Here is a 19,290-nt window from a genome sequence, read left to right as displayed (position 1 = left end):
AGATTAATGGATTGGGGGGCTGAGTCCTTACTGGCGGGCGATGGCAAACTTATACATAATATAAAAAGTTATTCATGACCTAAGCCAATAAATACACTTTTATTTATTTTATTTTATTGGGGGGGGGGGGGCTAATTACTTTTTCATTTTTAACGTTCTTAAGATTCACATTTAAAAAAACAGATGAAACATAATCGTACTAATAGATTCATGACGGAGGCCAGTTTGATTACGCACACAAACACGTGGCCCTGTCTGTCCAATACAAATTTACAAACCGATTTGCAAAAGTGAAAGTAAAAACCCGTCGAAATGGTTGTTTATTGCTTAACAGACCCAATACTGTACATCTACATACGGTTTGAACGGTTTATTATACAATAAATGCAAACGCGCGCTGCCCATTACTAAGGCTGCCATTAGCTAGCGAAGCTACTACTACGTTAGCTCGTTCTGGTGAATTTTGAAACGATTTTTGCTAACGTAGTGAGCTATAGAGTTTCTGAAGCTTATTAATTATAATTATATTTAGCTTGTGCAACTTCACTTGCAAAACCGTGTTGTTTATGAAGGCAGCTACATATGCGCTTCGCTTGACGGGGAAAGGCGACGATAAACATGGAGAAGGTGCGGAGAGTCCTGGTGTACCTGTCGAAGGAAAGCTCCGTCCCTGAATGCGCTCGATTCGTCCAGGTTAGTTACGCGGGATCGCTAAATTGATACAATTATATTTGTATTACTGGTGCCAGCTAGTTTTGTGTGGTCATGCTTCTGCGTGTTTGACCTCTAATGAATTTACTGCTGCCTCCCAGAGTATAACGGGACATTTCGCGGACTCAGAGACCGACTTGGTGGAAGTGAGCTGCTCCCTGGAGAATAATCGCTTTATATTGTACGGGCAGGACGGTGGGAAAAGAGGACCTGGAGTAATGCTGAAGGTGAAATGTTGGCGGAGATAACTGAGAAAGTTTATTAATTTTCTCCTTGTAACATGTAGCTCTTGACCAAAAGGTTGATTGTGCAAATGTATATTATACTCCTCATTTCTCCCAAGAGGGCTTCCTTCTGCCCTTTCAAGCACATATCCAAGTCAGAGGCTGCAGCTCTCCCAGTAGGCGTCCAGAGCCGGGGGGTGGATGTAGGAGTCGTCGTGCTGCTGCAATCAGCCAATCAGAAGTTGCTGTTGACCCGCCGGGCTGCTGGCATGAGCATTTTCCCCAATGTGTGGGTCCCGCCAGGTATGACGCTTCTATATATTGACTTGCATGTTGAACAAAGACTTGCAAGCTTTGGGTGAATTTGTGTTTTTGTCTCCCCCAGGTGGCCATATTGAATTTGATGAAAAGGTATAGTCTGACTATAACAAAAAACCCTTCCGGTGTATGAGAGAACATCACCATCTTTATATAAGCGAGAGCTTTGCTGCTAATCGGTTCAGTTAATGTGTGGTTTCAATGAAGTGTGTTTTATTAGCAAGCTCTCATAAATATTCAGCAGATGCTTATCTCTCGTCCATTGTGAGTCTCCTAGCTTGCTTTCTGTGCACCAGATGGTGGACGCGGGGCTGAGGGAGCTTCGGGAGGAGACTGGACTGAAGATAAACCAAGAGGACATATCATCTCAGATACTTGGGCTTTGGGAGGTGTGTCGGTGACCGGCTGTCCTTAAGAAATGCACTTCAAACCACTGTTTTCAAAAGGCACCACAGAGTTTCAATGTGAAATTTCCTACATTACGTGGATTGAGGTTAAGGTAATTCATACGATCTCCTAAGTGCTTCAGAACAGTAGATTACCCACTTTTACTTAAGCAATTTGTATTAAGTACCTTGTTCAACGATGGAATGACATCTTCACCAGGACTAATATATCCAGTTTTTATTGTTAACGGCCCATCCCAGTGTAAGGACACTTAGTCATATACAGTGGAAATCAGATCAGATGTCATTGTGTTTCTCAGTCAGCGTACCCTCCCATGTTGTCCAGAGGATTACCACAAAGACATCATATTGTCACCTATATTCTCTTACACACCTCGCTGACACACCAGCAGCTTCAGGTATGCTGTGTATTTTTGGGTATTTTGTGTCTGTATTTTTGTCGTGTTGGTGTGTGTGTAGTATATTTGTCCGAAGAGGCTGCCATACAGTTTTAGCGATGGTTGACAGTTGGGAAGTGTGTGGTGACATGCTTGGCGCTCAGTTTTAATGGGTATCTCAGTGCTTCTGTCCTCCTCTCTCAGGCTTCTTTGCGGCCTGAACCTGCTGAGGTCAGTGGCTGTCTGTGGGTGGACGCTGAGATCGTCAAGGGCATCGTGTCTGCGGTGGATGGAGAAGAGGATGCTGGGAAGCTGCCAGAAAATCTGCCACAAACTGTGAGGTAACTGTCAACCTCAGTATCCCATCTTACATTTTTAAGGCAGTTATTTGTTCATATATCTTATAATAGTGGTATCAGCCCAGTGACCCAGTTGTTGATTACAGCCTTCAGGACGTGTGGCTGAATGTTGCTCACTCGATTGCCAGAGTCCATATCTTTTGTTGTAAAACTTTAAAAGTTATATTCAAAATATGGATAGTTAGGTTTTTTTATTTCTGTGCTTTACTAAGATGGGCAGAAAATTTTTGTTTTCACCTTCCTGCTAGTTTCCTCTTTGCCGTATTAGCCTGTTCCCAATCCCTTCATAAAATTCATTCTTCTTTTCACATTCTTGTCTTCACTAGAGTTTATTTCAGTTTGTGGTGTGTGTGGGTCTTTTGTCTCTGAGTTATATTTCTCCAGCACATGCTCCTGTGTAAGAATATCACCACACGGGGCCGCCGTTCTCTCCTTTTCAGCATGTGGGAGGTGTCTCCAGAAGGCAGGCTTTGCCCCTCTGTCCTTCCAGTGTCCATCCTATGCAGTCGGGCGCTGGCAGTGGGCGAGGACGTGGAACGGGTCAGCACTGGGACCAAGTTTGCCCTGGAGCTGTGGCTGAAAACAATGGAGCCGCAGAGATGAAAGCTCCTAAATGACTGATGCTACATGGCAGAAATCCCCCCCCCCCCACCTTCCAGTGCTGATGTCAGTGATGACATCAGCACTGGAACCTGCTTGCCACCTCCAGGAACTTTACTACTTGATTTGGCGTCGAAGACTTAATTTTGGCACTAAATCCTGTTTTATGTGCGAAATTTAATGAAGAAAACCTTGTGTCAGTATACTGGAGGATGTGCGCAGGTTATAGGCAAATACCACGGCATTTGATATTAGGGACTTGAGCGTCCATGGGGGGTCCTGGACTGACAGGGACGACTGTAACTCAGTGAAAACATTGAATCAGCTGCAATATGAACTTTTGAAAAGAAGGTGTTGCATATTCCTTTAGATATTCCCTTCTTACATTTTAGAATTAAAAGCGTTATATTTATTCTTCACACCACTTGGTGGGGGGGGGGGGGTCCTTTTCCTGCTTTGTGTGAGGGCAGAACTTTAATGAAATGGAAGAAGTTTTACATAAAAGAGGGGACAGGAAAGTAGCGTAAGTGGTTTGTGCCAGTTGTTTAGGCCGTCACTCTTTATGGGCCTTATTGGCTGGAGGTTGACGATGTGTATCTGATAGGGGGAGGGTGTGGGTTTCCTAGGGTAGGGCGCAATCATGCAGTGAACTCATTCCTTTACTTAAAGAGTTATCTAAAGTTTTCTTTAATCTCCCCTTTATTAAAGTTGAAATATTGTCCTTTTTGTTTGTTCCTCTTCCCAGATTGTTAGACCCACAAAACCCTAACGAAGTGAGCTAGTATACCATGCAGGGTACTTCTCTTGCCTTCTGCCCTTTGTGGCCAGATACAGACATAGGCAAGCCAGGGAGCTGCCTGGGGCCCGACTGGTACAAGGGCCCCCAGACAAAGTCATGAAAAAAAATTATATATTCATTTATAAAATTTATAAATAAGAATAATAACATAAAATAAAAACAATAAGCCATATACAACAAATTAAAATGTTTACGCGCAGGCAGAATCATGGTCGGCTCTAGCTGTAGGCAGAATAGGCAGCTTTCCGGGGCCCCCAAATTACCTACGTTGCAGAGGAAGTGAAATGATGATCGAATTTCTTAGTAACGGGGCTTCAGAAGTAAAGCTTTGCCCCTGAATAGGTAGATCTGTACCTGCAGGACAGGCTCCAGGGTCACCACAACCCTGTACTGGGTGAGTACTTGAAAGATGGACGGATTTCTATAAAACTACCAGACAATTCAAGAAAAGTCCTGGAGGTATGATCAACTGACTGCATTTTTTTTGTTCAGTCTCCATCCATCCATTTTTTGTAACTGCTTGTCCTATTTAGGGTCATGGGGGGTCCAGAGCCTATCCCAGATGGGATGATACCCCCTGAAGCCCAGAGATGAGACCATTGTACCACTGTTCCCCCCTAGTTAAATTTAAAAAAAAAATGAATAATAAAATAGTTTTGAGATACCATCCATTGCGTTATTTCAGTCATGATCAAACAGGAATAGTTCACCTCTAAGCTGTAGCATTGTTCCTTGTATTTCCATCAGTTAATTATTGCACAATACTACATTACATTACATTCTCGGCACGTTCCACAAAAATTGTTTGTGCTGGTGTGATGATGCATGGGTCAATACAAGCAGCCCGCAAAATCAAATAGAATATTTTGCCCTAGAGCTGTAACGTTTTCTCAGCCCAATTTGGTTAAAAGGTCCTTAAAATAACAAAATATAGGGAGGATCATGAGATGAGATGAAATGAAAAGTAAAATTCAAATGTTCCACCTATTCGCTTAATGTTATGCATTTTATTAATGAGTTTGTCTTTGTTATTAAAATAGAAACACAGTCTAACCCACAAACAATGGGGCCTGCATAAAATTTCGATTGGGATATATTTATGGGTACTGCAGCCCTTCTCCGTTTATAAAATAAAATAATCTGTTTCATCTTTATTATATTGACATGGGGTGCCCACCCCTTATGTTTGCCCCTGCAGCCCAAAAATCTTTTTAATTTTGTTACTAAATTACTTGTATTTTTGCACATATTTCTACAATTAAGCAGTAGATGGCGCTGTGAGCCACGTATTTGTATTAGAAGTGTACCGGCCGTACTGAGTAGCGCTGTGGGATCGTAGCACCATGAGCAGCGGTTCTGCCTAATAGGTTACATGTTCTCCCAGCGTTGTTTGTGGTTCCTCTGGCTCCATATTGGCTATGTGCGATTGATAGTTACATGGAAAGAAGGCGGCAGAAAAAAATTTAGTAGCAGGCGCGAAGTGCTTTTCTTTCTAGAAAACAGGAAGATCGTCCTTACCAGCTGCCGTTACGTTAGAAGCTTATGAAAAGCAGACCGACCTTTGTGGTGCGTAAAAAATATGCTGTACAGTAGCCCAGGTAAAATGATACCTACCAATGATTAATTCTGCTGGATTGTCAATACCAGAGATGTTAGTGTATATTAATACAGTATCACAACAGTAAGTGTGTGGGGAAATTATATATATATATATATAGATACTTTATTGATCCCCATGGGGAAATTGTCTTTATGCCTCCCTCAACTTTGTAGAGTAAGTTGTCTGCAAAGGGCAGCCACCTGTAGTGACACCCAGAGAGCTGGGGGGTTAAGGGCCTTGCTCAAGGACCCACAGACATGCTGAGGCTGGGATTGAACTGGCAACCTTCTGATTACAGGCACACAGGCTTAGCTGACCGAACCACACGCTACCCCTATATTTGCATAAAACTCATATCTAACAATCTACACAAAAAAACACTATGCTGCCCACGTATAAACATATTAACGGAATGATGCTCACTAAACAGTGGCTAATGAGCCAAATTTATTGGGCATCGTTCTTGTCAGGAATTAAACGACAGAAGTTGTAGATAATGTATGTGTGTGTAAAGTAGCCTAACTATAGCTGAAGACTTCTGTGGAGAAAAGATACTTCTTGGCATTCATCCAAACACCGACATCTTATCTAAGGTGTGAAATGGCCGTATTGGACTGTAAACTAAATAAAGTTTGCCATTAATCCAACATCTTAAGAAATAAGCAGGACTGATAATAAAATCAGCTGATCATAAAGTGATAATAGGCACTAAAATTCTCCAAAGCATAAATAAGTGACGTACTATCTCGCAGGAAATGAGGTTTTGTGATCGTCCAAAGCCATTAACTCCTTTAAGTCTATTGTTGTATCATATAAAACCATAGAAGTGTTCTAAAAGATTCCGATTTTATAGTGAAATTTTAGAGCCCACATATATAATAGTTTTCTATTGCAAGTTTTTATGTTTATGTCAAAATGAATTTTATAGTTGTGTAAATAAGGAGTGTTCAGGAGTTACTTAACTGAAAAAACCTATGGCCTAAAACTTCATAACTCATGTAATCTGTGTTATAAATCTATCCTGCCAATTAAGTCTGTTCATCTTTGTACATCGCTCCTATAATACTTCATACAATTTAATTTTCTTCGAATGCTCTTTTGGTTTTCAGAAACCAGAAACTCAAACTTTCTTCCCTTTGAGTAATACATAGAGTGACTGTAAATCAATTATCTGGGTAAAGTGGGTAATGCAAATCATTAATTCGACATGTGCTTGTGTTTCCCAGAACCTCTTGTATCCCACATATTCCTGTGATGTTACTGAAACAAAGGGAATCCAGACTTATCGACTACTTATTTGTTTAGCAAGACGTGGCCTGGTGAATACATGTGTCTGTACTGTTCCTGAATGCTGTTTGGTTACACCATTTGCAAATGAGAACTGTTTGTCTTAGCTGATACCTTCAAGTTTGGATTTGCCTTGATGAATAACAAAACTGAGCCTTAACTAATTTAACCCATTCAAGCCGTTTATTCAGTTCAGGTTGGGGGGCAGCGCTGATGCAGCGCGTTGTCGCACCCACCACACAGCAAAACTCCCCCAGGCAGATACACGGTCCAGTCCCACCCTCCGGAAGTGTCCATCCATCTGCCGCAGCCAGGTGTTATGTGGGCGTCCCCTCAGCCTGGTCCAGCCACTTGGGACCTCAGCAATGAGGATCCTGTGAGCCGGATCACCCTCAGGGAATTGCGTCACATGGCCGTAGTCCCGTAACTGACGCTCCCTCACAATGCAGGTAATCTGCCTCATTCGGGACTCCTCTAGCAACCGCTCATTCCACACAAAGTCAAACCAGCGGTACCCGAGGATTCTCCAAAGAGACACAGTACCGAAGGAGTCCAGTCTTCGTCTCAGCTCACTGGATAGCGTCCATGTCTCACAGCCATACAGCAAGACAGGGAGCACCAGGACTGTAAAGACTCGGACCTTCGCCCTCTTGCTGATATCGGGAACGCCACACACCCCTTTCCAACCCCCCATGTTCTTCCAACCCGTCTGTCGACTTCATAGGAAGAGTCACCAGAGACATGAATGTCACAGCCGAGGTTGATATATCTCTGGACAAGGTCGACATTCTCCCCGCAGACAGACACACTACACATGGCTGTGCCTAAGAAGTCATTAAATCCCTGGATCTTGGTCTTTATTCAGGACACCCGCAATCCCAGACACTCAGACTCCTCACTCAGTCTCTCGAGAGCCCCAATCAGAGCCTCCATTGACTCCACTAAGATCACAGCATCGTCGGCAAAGTCAAAATCAGTAAATCTTTATTCACCAATGGATGCCCCACAGCTGCTGGACCCCACGACCCTGCCCAACACCCAGTCCATACAAGCATAGCCAGGACTTTACCCGGCACTGAGAGCAGTGTCATCCCCCTGTAGTTGCCGCAATCCACCCAATCACCCTTCCCTTTCCAGATAGGGACTACGAGTCCCATTTTCCAGTCAGTTGGGATGATGCCCATTTCCTCAAGGAACAGATTCAGATGTGCGTAATGCTTTGATTCCTCTGTAAGCAGGACGTAAGTCACTAGACCACAGATGGTGTGTCACCTGCTCACAGATTTGTCTAACAAACGCCTCCTAATCTGCCCTCAGAGCCCTCACAGCCGTCCTTCTCAGTTCTCGGTACAGTCTGAGTTGCCACCAAGTCGAGCGCTGTGACTCCTCTCGATAATATCCAATGTGCTCTGCGAGATGAAACACCTCCTTCTGGGAACACTGGCAACACCAACACAGCCCTCGGCAACCTTCAGGGTCTCATCACGGAAAGTCTCCCACATCAAATTAGAGTCAGCAGTCGCACCCAAGTCTGCAAGTTCTTCACACAAATTGCATGCAAACTCATCTGAAATTAAAATATATTTCTTATGTCTGTTGGTTTGTTGAGCAGATCATTGTGAGGAGCTTCTTTGCTCATGTTTATTGGTGGTGGATTAATGCGTTGGCTGTAGCTTAGAGGCTCAGCAAACATCAGGGCACCACCCCATCTCTGGAAAAGTGGATCGGTTAGTTAACTCATAATCACCTGGCAACACTCATGTCAACCTACGGCCCCCATATAAGTCAATCTGCCCCTGCTTTAATTGCTTTTATATGCATTTTAAATTGAATTTAAACAATTTGAATTTCAACAAAAGGAGCAACACCAAAAAGTCTTAAAAAGCAAACAAGTCATAGAAAGCACTAGGAGTTCAAACAGACACAAATCTGTTACTAAGAGACTGTTGTTTGTCATCATTCCTTATCGAGCTCAGTCCAACGGCTCGAGCCGCACGAAGGCGTGGTCCCTGCAGACATCAGAAGCTGCCTCCGGGATGCTCGACTGTGTGTGTTGCCATGGACATTGTTTGAATTTACACTGGTGAGAGCAGTGAACGGACGGCCTTTCGGGGCTACCTGCTGGTCGTCAAGGTAACGTTAATGACAGTTGCCTGGCGTACGTACAATGACAAACTTCCTGTTTGTCTGTGGGGGGATGTATTTCTCTTATAATGCCAATTAAGTGATTGCCCTTGTTTCACACTGGCACCTTTACAGACGGCCAAGCAAGCAATGTTTTCCTTGGAAAAAAACTAAAAAAAAAAATGTTATGGCACAAAGTTATGATTTCTATAAAGTTTTTCCTTATTCAACATTGTTAAATGTATATGATGGCATGCAGCTGGAACCGGGTGGTGTTGAGTGCCTAGTTTCTTCCTTTTGCAGTTAGCGGTCAATTAGAAGGCTCAGCTGCCCTATCAGAGGGCGTGGACTGTTGGAAAGTAATGTGAGGGTGTGATCCACACTGAGTCACAGTATGCGTGGGTGAAACGATGATGTTATGTCTGTGGGAGTGTGTCAGCTTAATCATTTCAATATCTCTCCTCAAATCACCCCACTATTTGGAGTTAACAGCCAACCCATTGCAGGGCACACGCACACACACACACTGACCAATACACACACACTCACACGCACACACACACACTGACCAATACACACACACTCACACGCACACACACACACTGACCAATACACACACACTCACACGCACACACACACACTGACCAATACACACACACTCACACTCACACACACACACTGACCAATACACACACACTCACACTCACACACACACACTCACACACACACACTCACACACACACACAGACCAATACACACACACTCACACACACACACTCACACACACACACTCACACACACACACAGACCAATACACACACACTCACACACACACACTCACACACACACACTCACACACACACACAGACCAATACACACACACTCACACTCACACACACACACTCACACACACACACTCACACACACACACAGACCAATACACACACACTCACACTCACACACACACACTCACACACACACACTCACACACAGACCAATACACACACACTCACACACACACACAGACCAATACACACACACTCACACTCACACACACACACTCACACATACGGGCAACTTGGGAACTCCAATTCACTTTTTCCTGTTTTTGGGCTGTGGGGGTGAATCCAGGAGTACATGGATAAAACCTCACGAGGATACGGGGAAAACCATGCAAACTCCACATACATGGAGCCATGATGGAGAATCAAACCCTGGTCCTAGAGGTTTGAGACAACAGTGCCCAACCAGTGCACCACCATGCTGACCCCATGCCACGCTGTTTTTGGCAAGTTGTCTGTTTTCAGGTTAAATTTTAACGCGATAGTTTGCGTATTGCCAATTTGTGATGGAGTGGCATGACTGTGGCACTTTAAGCGTGAATCACTGAGCGTATCACAGTTCTGGTACAACTGCAACCCCTCCGTTTCTAGGCCTGGTTGCACTGAGCCTGCGTTGTGTTTGAGGCAAACAAAACCACTAAATGCAAAAAAAAACCAAAATGAAACAAACAACAAACAAACGCCGAACATTAACTCCCTCTTCAAAATCCACTTCGCTCTGGCTGGTTTGCATTTGTCACAAGCTTATGAGCCAGTTAAAAGTTAAAAACGATGTTGCTTTATTTTAGATTCCAAATGATGTAGTAATATACATAAAAAGGATCTTGCCTGTGATTAAATGCTTTGAGTAAACATCTAGAAAAAAAGAAAATTAACAACCGTACACAGTGGACAACAATTACAATATTTTAGGGGTGATTTGCCATTTACATGGATAAAAGCTAATTATGTTTAAAATTACTTAAACTATGAAAACAGAATAAAAACGTGTAAGTGCACCATGACCTTAATAAGTGTAAAATTGCTTCAATTTACAATTCATAAATTATATTCCATGCTGAATTATATTTACATAGGTACTGTAAGCTATGCCATTTACTGCACATTCACTTCCTGACCAGGAAATATGTGGGTCCTACAGTCACTGAAAATATAATAAATAATTAATATTGAACACATGTCTTTGGCAGTCAGAGCCAAGCTCCACAATTTTGAAACATCACCTTCACCCATACATGTTGTTCTGTGACATGTTTGGGCTTTAATGGTACCAATCAGCACTCCTTTGCCACCAGATGATGTATGTTACAGAACGACAGTATTGGTTGTACATGATGGACGGGAGCATTTTTCTGGTTGTTTGTTAAATGCAACACTAAGGGAAAAGGACTTGATGGTAATCAAAAAAATACACGTGAAACAGATTTGGCCTTGTGGTTGTCACTTGCACTGAGGAAATCACAGGGTCCCATACATGTGTGTGTCACTGCGGATGTAATCCTGCTCTCTTGCTGTGCGGCTTCATAACTTTCCATTCAGCACCTCAACATCTGGTGAAAAGGAAAATGTGTTTGTTGACCAAAAACATGGAAGGGAGATTTGAATATCAAAATGTTTGCATTGCTTCTGAGTATTTCTGGATTTTTCCAGAGGTCCCAACCACAGGCATGAATAGCATATTCTTTGGTGCTGCACTGAGGCGTCGTTATATAGAATTGTGTGATAAGGTCGTGTTGGCTTTTAAATGATGACCAGACCCAATGAAGATGAAAGCGTGAGAGAAGGATCAGGACGATAAAATCTACTGACCGTAGCCCTATGTCACGCCCAGCTCCGTACGATCCTTATGTGTGCCACGCCCACCTTGTTACCTCCTGTTTTTGCCTGATTGTCATCACCTGTTGCCTATTCCTTTTGCCTTGTCTTGTCTATTTAGTCTGAGTCTCAGTCAGTCTTCCCCAGATTAGTCATTGTAGTGTCCGTAGATGTCCCTACCTGTCTGTCTTTTGACCATTAAAACCCCTGATTACCCGTCAGTTCGGCTCGCTCTCCTGCTTCCCTGCTCGCCTTCTTGCCGCGTCGTGACACCCTAATTCCAGAGGCTACTAATTAGGCTGTGTAAAGAACCTACTTTTTGATATTATTTATTTCTCAGTGAACACCCACATATACAGTACAGCGGAAATGTCTTAGGCAGTCATAAAAAAAGACGTTTAAATGAGCTTCATGCTGGTGTAAAACTTTGTTATTACAGTATGTCTGTCGAAATGTATCAGCTTAACCATTTCAAAACCTGACCTACAGTCACCATATTATTTGCAGCAGCCATTCAATACATGTATTTTTTGACTCGACCGCTATCACACCTCGTTTGGCTAATCAGTACCTCACTGACTTTCTAAAGTATTTAAATTCATTAAGTGAGTGAGCTTGTGATAAAATCTGACGAATACATGGAAAGGCTGAGGTTCCCCGTAAGAGAGGTTTGGGAACTGAATCGATGTTCATCCAACAAGATATCAGTGACTTTTCAGAGAAAGGAAGAAATGACTGCTAATTTTTATTGTGTTACTCTTGATATGCATAAATTCTGATGTTAAATAGTTTTTTTTATTCTGGGCAAATATATATATTTACTACCCAGATAAACTACCCAGATAAATCGCTTTAAGCATTTTCTTTGACTGCTTAAGACTTTTGCACCGTGCTGTATATTTAATATAGGGCTGCCTGTATAAAGGCAGCTCCCACACAGTATTTGTTCATGTCGGGTTACTTTGTATGCGGGTCAGTCTGTACTATGTTGATTTTTGAGTTACGTCTGTATGCATGTTATTTAAGTTACTAGGATGCTGCTAGTAAAGTTTCTTGTGTACCAAAAAAGTCATACCTTTAAACATACTATCCGAGCAATTTAATAAATATTTATATCTGACATGTTTCTTTTGGCATTTGCTATGTGCGCTTTAATGTCACATGGCATCAGATCCTTGAACACCATAAAGGGCAGATCCTTCACCGAAATCACATGGATCTTACCATAGCAGCCTCATTCCCAGTTTCACTTATGCATTACATATGTTCCTGTTCGGTTTCTTCTTGGGGCCTCGGGGTTGTCCTGACCGGGATGAAAATATTGAGTGTTACCAACACATATCAGATAAGCAGTTAGGAAAGTCCAGACAAGGTAGGGGCCGCTCAGCTACCTGATGCAATGGACTGGGATTCTGTCTGGCATATTTTCCAGGTGACCCAATACTGGATAAATCATTAAAAGATGTGCAGATTTATGAGACCTCAAACATGGATGTGGCACTCATTTACAGGGTCAAAATCTTTCTTTTTTTACAGTTCTGATTGTCTATATCTAAATCTTCCTTGCAAGTCAAGCAAAAATATTGAAATGCTTATTGTCTTTAAGATTTGGGGTGGAGTTTGGGGGGATAGGACTCCCCGATAACAAAATCTGCCGAATGGTGACACAGAAATGAGTTTTATTGCATATTAATTAATTGAAAAATATTTTAGAATTAGGGTTGCTTTTGATTTTAAATTAGAACTAGAAAATATTTACTTAAATGTACTTTTCAGATAACCTTTCAAGGACATAACATCCTGTTTTGTGTAAACTGCGAATATTATAAGGGAAAAATCATCTTTCATGATGAAATAAAATTAATATTTATGTTGCTTAAGTATACACAGTGTTGCAGAAGCATACGCAGTTTAATTAAAAAGCTTCCTTTCATCGTCCTACATTCAGTATTAGTAGCTGAGGTTACAGCCTCATTGTGGGGATTATGCGTTTTTATTTACTTTATCAATGCTCTCTTTGTTAGCTTTTTGGGGCATGGCAGTGCTTAACCTGCAGGGCCTTTTCCTGTCCTTCATTTTCCATCTCTGCAGGCAAACCCTCAACACAAAAAGATGCAAACTAGACAAACCACACAACTGAAGATATAATTCAGAGGAGAAATACCATTTGGCAGCCTGTCAGTGTGATAATGCTGCAATTATTGGGTGTAGAATTTAGTATCCAGTATAGCACAACTGGAAAAAAACCATAACATGTTACAGCAACATAAAAGCTTCCGGACAAAACATGGAGAAATGGATGTGTCCCCATTTCGTTTGCTGCGGAAGGGAGAGTATCAGTGCAGACATGAACAGAGTGCAGGAATAAGGGGTAGAGCTTAGTGTCTCTGCTGAAGGCTTGTGTTTCCCACGCCTCAGGTTTCCCCCTAAAAGCCGACACGGTACAAAGGGACGTCTATGAACAGACAGAGAAACTGGGATTCTCAGTAACTGTAACCGCCCCAGTTCAGGCACAGGGGCCATAACCGCCACCCCGGTCCCCTCAATAGAAAATGTGCCACCGGATTTTGTCTCTGTGTCTGTGTGTCTGTGTGTGTGTGTGTGTATGGGGGGGGGGGGGTGCTTGGCAAGTGGCTTCACTCACTACTCAATTTTAGCCATCCCAGACTGGTCCAGGGAGCCGAAGGCAATTACGGCTAAAAGCTCCTGAAGATCTAACAGTAAATTGGGTTCTGTCTGCTCAAAGGGTACCAAGCCATCCAGGTTGTTATGCTTTTCTTTTTTCCTCTATAATAATAATAATAATAATAATAATATACAACAAGATTGGTCATCTGGCGTGACCTCTCTTCAGACTCTCACACTCACGCAAATAATCTTAAGGAAAGTCTATATTATTCCACTCTAACCCTAAAATCAGATATATGAATAATGTTGGGTCAGTTTGCAAACCCTACAGACTATTTACAAGGTTATTACACTGTTACATGCATGTAAATGTGTGTACATGTGTGAGCTGCCAGGTCTCGAATAGAAGATCTCACTCCAGCCAGTTGACCAAAGTTGGCAATGCTGATATAAGCTGCAATAATGTGCCAAAACGAGCACTGGGGGGGGGGGTGATATTTTTGCTTTGCACAATTACATCCAGGATAAAACACACTGTTGTTGTAAGCAGTGTTGGGAAGATTACTTTTGAAATATATATAACAGGTTACACATTACTATTACTCTGTGAAAAATGCCATACTAATGTAAGTTATTAACCTTGATTACTTTTTGATTATTTTTTTCTAACAAATGTTTTAAACTGGGCAATTAAACTGAAAAACCCAACGGCTCTGTTGACCCGTGTTGTCTGGAAATATGCCAGAAAAAGGCATTTCTACATGGGAAAAAGATGCAAAGCAACTAAATGAATGTTTTATTCTATATATACTGAAAAGAATATATTCAGATGTACCTCCTTTGTAATCACCAACATTTTGATTAATAACTGTAATTTAATTGCACATTTTTTCCTCAGTAACTGTAATGGATTACAATTACATTTATTTTGTAATTTAATTAAGTGACACCGTTACAGGTAACTAGATCACTTGTCATAAGATACTTCACCTAAATGGGTCAGTAACTATTTAGTTGTATTAATGGTTGTATTAAAGAGTAGAGTATATACTTTATGACAACTGACATGTCTGCTAAGAAAAAATACATATAACTAAGTAAAATTGGAGATGCAAAGATTGTTTATGTCATTCATGTAATTTTCTTCTATTGAGTCAATCGAGTCATTACAAGATAATTTAGACAATCTGATGAGAATGCATCCACAGCCCAAGGGCTGGGCTTAAGTATTAAATGCCAGCCACTGTCATGAAATGTCTTTTCATTCAGTTGTAAATCAGCTGCCCGTCAATGCAAGCCGATTCTGACATATTATTTTGCAGTCAAATACTAATCTCACTATCTTTACCTTTTAGGGAAGTGCAACAACACAACAAATGACATCATAAGTCTCCACACTTACATTTGGCTTCCCATTGGGCGCCTCGTAGTGGCTGTGAGTGGAGTGCATAGGAATGTCTGTCCCGTGGTTGATGTGGCTATATGGTATTGGATCTCCAGAAACATCCAGGTAGCCGTAGTGTTTCCATCTGTAGCAGCAGATAACCAGCTGATGGGAGAGAAAAAGCAACAATAATCAACAAACAAACTTCAGGAAAGACTATAAGCCTCTACTATCACTGACATCATTATTTCTTCTATAACCTTTCCCTCTTACACTATCATACTAAAGACACCCCTAACCAGGTGTATACTCGTGACAGACGGGTTTGGTTGTGAAGTTTGACTCACCAACAGAATGATGACAATGAAGAGAAGCAGAACCGCTATGCAGACCAGTACCAGGAGGGCTATGGCCCAGCCCGGGACCCCTCCACTATTAGCAGCAGATGTTGAACTTGTTGAGTTAATGTTTGTTACTCCATGGTTACCGGCGTGTGTTTCCAGAGTGTTTTCCGGCCCTTGTGTACCTGTAGGTTCACCATCTGGCCTCCCGGATGAGTTACTCGTGCCCGGCACGATATGTGGAGTTATCTTGCTACTTGGATAACTAGTGGATCCAAGATTAATATGGGGAGATGTATCATTTTGTGTTGATATTATAGTATTTACTTGTTTACTTGTTATGCTTTGTCCAGGCTGTTGAGTTGTATGAGCTGATGATGGAACTGTTGGTAGAACTTCTATAGGTTTAGTAGTGTTATGGGTTGGTGGATGTGTTGTATTATCAACTTCTGTTGGAGCGATACTGACTGGAGAAACAACAGTTGTTTTAGATGAACTGGTTGTAGTAAAATGTTGCGGGGAATGAGTGGTATTGTTTGTAGAATTGTCTGCAGAAGTATTAATTTCTGTGGTATTGTCTGCGGAATTGTCTGTTGAATGATTAATTGTAGAATAGGTGGTATTACTAATAGACCTGTCTGTAGGATGACTGGTTGATGAAGTAGTGATATTGTTTGCAGAACTGTCTGGAGCATGACTGATTTGGGAATCAGTGGTATTGTCTGTAGAACTGTTTGAAGGATGACTGGTTGGGGAATCTGTGATATTGTGTATAGAACCGTCTGGAGTATGACTGGTTGGGGAATCTGTGATATTGTGTATAGAACCGTCTGGAGTATGACTGGTTGGGGAATCTGTGATATTGTGTATAGAACCGTCTGGAGTATGACTGGTTGGGGAATCTGTGATATTGTGTATAGAACCGTCTGGAGTATGACTGGTTGGGGAATCTGTGATATTGTGTATAGAACCGTCTGGAGTATGACTGGTTGGGGAATCTGTGATATTGTGTATAGAACCGTCTGGAGTATGACTGGTTGGGGAATCTGTGATACTGTGTATAGAACTGTATGTAGAACTTTCTGTATAACGTTCTGTAGAATGACTAGATGTGGAAATAGTGGTATTGTCTGTAAAACTGTTTGAAGGATGAATGGTTGGGAAATTTGTGGTGCTCTGTGTAAAATTACTTTCAAAAGTATTGTTCACTTGACATGCACCTAAAAAAGAAAAAAAAAACTTTAAATGTAAACTAATTTTTTCCTGACTTTTATGATCCAGTAACTGTTCCAGAAATACATGATTAACACTTCATTATGCACTAATCAAGCCTGAACACAGTTTTCCAGAAGCTACCAGAAAGATATTTAAAGTGTAAATTATTAATGATAGAGTACAGTTGTACACAGTTGTTCACTGTTTTGCATTTGTGTTTCAAAAAAATTGGTGATATGCATTTAATGTTAAATATCTCAAAATCCTCAATACGATCTAAATAGATCTAAACAATACAAACAATACAACACTATACAAAATATTGCATGCAATTAAACGGTCAGTTTGGAGCTGTCTCTAATTCAAATTTACACTAAACCATAACATTATAAAAGGACACGAAGAACAGGCACCAGTTTCCTAGATTTTAGCCCACATCAAAGACCCAAAAGATAAAATATTCATGAGTCAATTCATGTATACAGAAATTTTAAACAGATGTTTCCTTTGGGGTGGATGGGATTTTGTGTAATAATTTTAAAAGTTTTCTTAATTAATCTTAGAGGATCAGTTACAGGAAAACAAAGATCCATTGTAAGAAATTCAAGAGAAGTAACACAAGGCATTTGTTTTCAGATTGTCGTCTTTTTGTGATACGCGACTAGGATTATAAGAACGGAAAATTATGGTGGTTCACAATTTGTAAAATCATACCAACAGAAACAAAAACGACATTAATAATAATAATAATAATAATAATAATAATAATAATAATAATAATATGCATTCTTACCTAAACTGGCATATATCACGAAGCAAAGTATTGTCCTCCAAAGAAGTGGCTGAACCATTTTGAATCATACAAAATGTTTTTATGCTTTCAGGAAAAAAAATTAAATGAATCAAAATCTAATTTCAAAAGAATAAGTTCATCCAGTTAAGTAAAATAATATCTAACATCCACTGAGTGAAGTAACGGCGGATTTCTTATAACGCGACAAAGTATAGCGTGAAACCACAATAGGAATGAACGCGACTTTTATCAGCCGATAGCGCGGGCCGGTGTGCGGAACTCGGACAGGTGTATCACAGGGCGGGACCACGCTTTCAAAGGGCAACACAAAACAGTCAATCATACAGGCCTTTTGATAGTATGTCAAAGAGTAAGCTTTCTTGGTCAGTCATTAAATATGTATATACCAACAACTACAATAATAATAATCATAATAATAATAATAATAATAATAATAATCATCGTTATCATGGGCGTCGTTAGGTCCAATCACTCGGGGCTAGCCCCAATGCCAACCTTCCTTAAAAAATGTGAAATTCCCGTTAAACATGACTTAGCTCGTTATCTTTTCAATAACTAGAAACACCCTTGATAATAATCACATTATATTATTTACAAAAAAACACCATTTCAAACCACAGAAAACAATACACCCTTGAAATCGATAAATAAATGTATTACTATTTTTTATAACGGACTTTTAAAAGATAAGCGGTTTGGAAAATAGATGGATGGATAACGGGTGTAACGCCTCAATTGAAATGTGCCAGTATCTACGACCTGAGTTTGATCCGTGTTTTCCATTATATCGGGAGTAAACCTAATGTAAGAACCTTATTTAGTTTGATTTAGCTCTCCTTATACTTGACAGTTCTATGGAAAAAAAAACATCTTTTTCCTCTTTCTTTATTTCTTATTTTCACATTGCAATGGTACCACAGTCATTTTATATCAAATTCAAAAGATGACAGTGCCACCCAGCGGTGATGAGAAGACATCTGTTAATGTATTTTGCGCTCTGGGATTTATGCAATATTCATTTTTTCCTGTGATGCCTGCGATTTTCTCTGACATTTTACGCAGTTCTCATTGATCTTTCACGAGACATTTTCGCGGACATGACTTCTTCCCTTCCTACATCAGTTGGGATTGTATTGAATTATTCCTTTTTTCAACTGAATATATATTAATTGGATCGCTGAAGACGATCTGATGTTTATTCATAGTTCTGTGCTTGGCCCCCAAATTTTAAAAGAGGTCTTAATTTACTAGTCTGTGTTATGCAGTGTTTATGTCTATTTTTTGTACTGACATAAAAAAAAGATTTGTGTAAATGTGGAACTTAAAACTTCCACATTGGCTTCATGTATCAAGACAGTACACATTTTTATGCATATTTGCATTATTTTAAAGGCCAATCACCCGCAAGATACAAGGCTGAAGGACTTGTTTTACAGGTGTTTGCA

At 40.9% G+C, this 19,290-nt stretch overlaps 1 protein-coding gene and 1 non-coding gene across 3 annotated transcripts; one reads left to right on the top strand and one right to left on the bottom strand.

The window, feature by feature from the left end:
• The first annotated feature begins 284 nt into the window (after nucleotides 1–284).
• On the top strand, nucleotides 285–4,460 carry nudt17 (nudix (nucleoside diphosphate linked moiety X)-type motif 17). Of its 2 annotated transcripts, XM_023801188.2 has the most exons (8): nucleotides 285–693; nucleotides 813–938; nucleotides 1,055–1,238; nucleotides 1,321–1,346; nucleotides 1,550–1,642; nucleotides 1,960–2,058; nucleotides 2,242–2,378; nucleotides 2,837–4,460. In XM_023801188.2, exons 1-8 carry the CDS (start codon nucleotides 619–621, stop codon nucleotides 2,997–2,999), a joined length of 903 nt encoding a protein of 300 aa, XP_023656956.2. In that variant the 5' UTR covers nucleotides 285–618; the 3' UTR covers nucleotides 3,000–4,460. The 2 variants fall into 2 exon arrangements, with proteins under 2 accessions (XP_023656956.2, XP_023656957.2); XM_023801189.2 differs by lacking the exon at nucleotides 1,960–2,058.
• A 5,950-nt stretch (nucleotides 4,461–10,410) lies between these two features.
• On the bottom strand, nucleotides 10,411–18,123 carry LOC111838458 (uncharacterized). The gene is made up of 5 exons (XR_011992789.1): nucleotides 17,825–18,123; nucleotides 15,823–17,036; nucleotides 15,494–15,640; nucleotides 12,688–12,766; nucleotides 10,411–11,198 (listed from the first exon to the last, which is right to left on the bottom strand). It is a non-coding gene; the product is annotated as an uncharacterized protein (transcript).
• Nucleotides 18,124–19,290: the final 1,167 nt, after the last annotated feature.

The sequence above is a fragment of the Paramormyrops kingsleyae genome, chromosome 9 (assembly GCF_048594095.1).
Source record: "Paramormyrops kingsleyae isolate MSU_618 chromosome 9, PKINGS_0.4, whole genome shotgun sequence".
NCBI lineage: Eukaryota > Metazoa > Chordata > Actinopteri > Osteoglossiformes > Mormyridae > Paramormyrops > Paramormyrops kingsleyae.
This window is presented reverse-complemented; position numbering and strand designations above follow the sequence as displayed.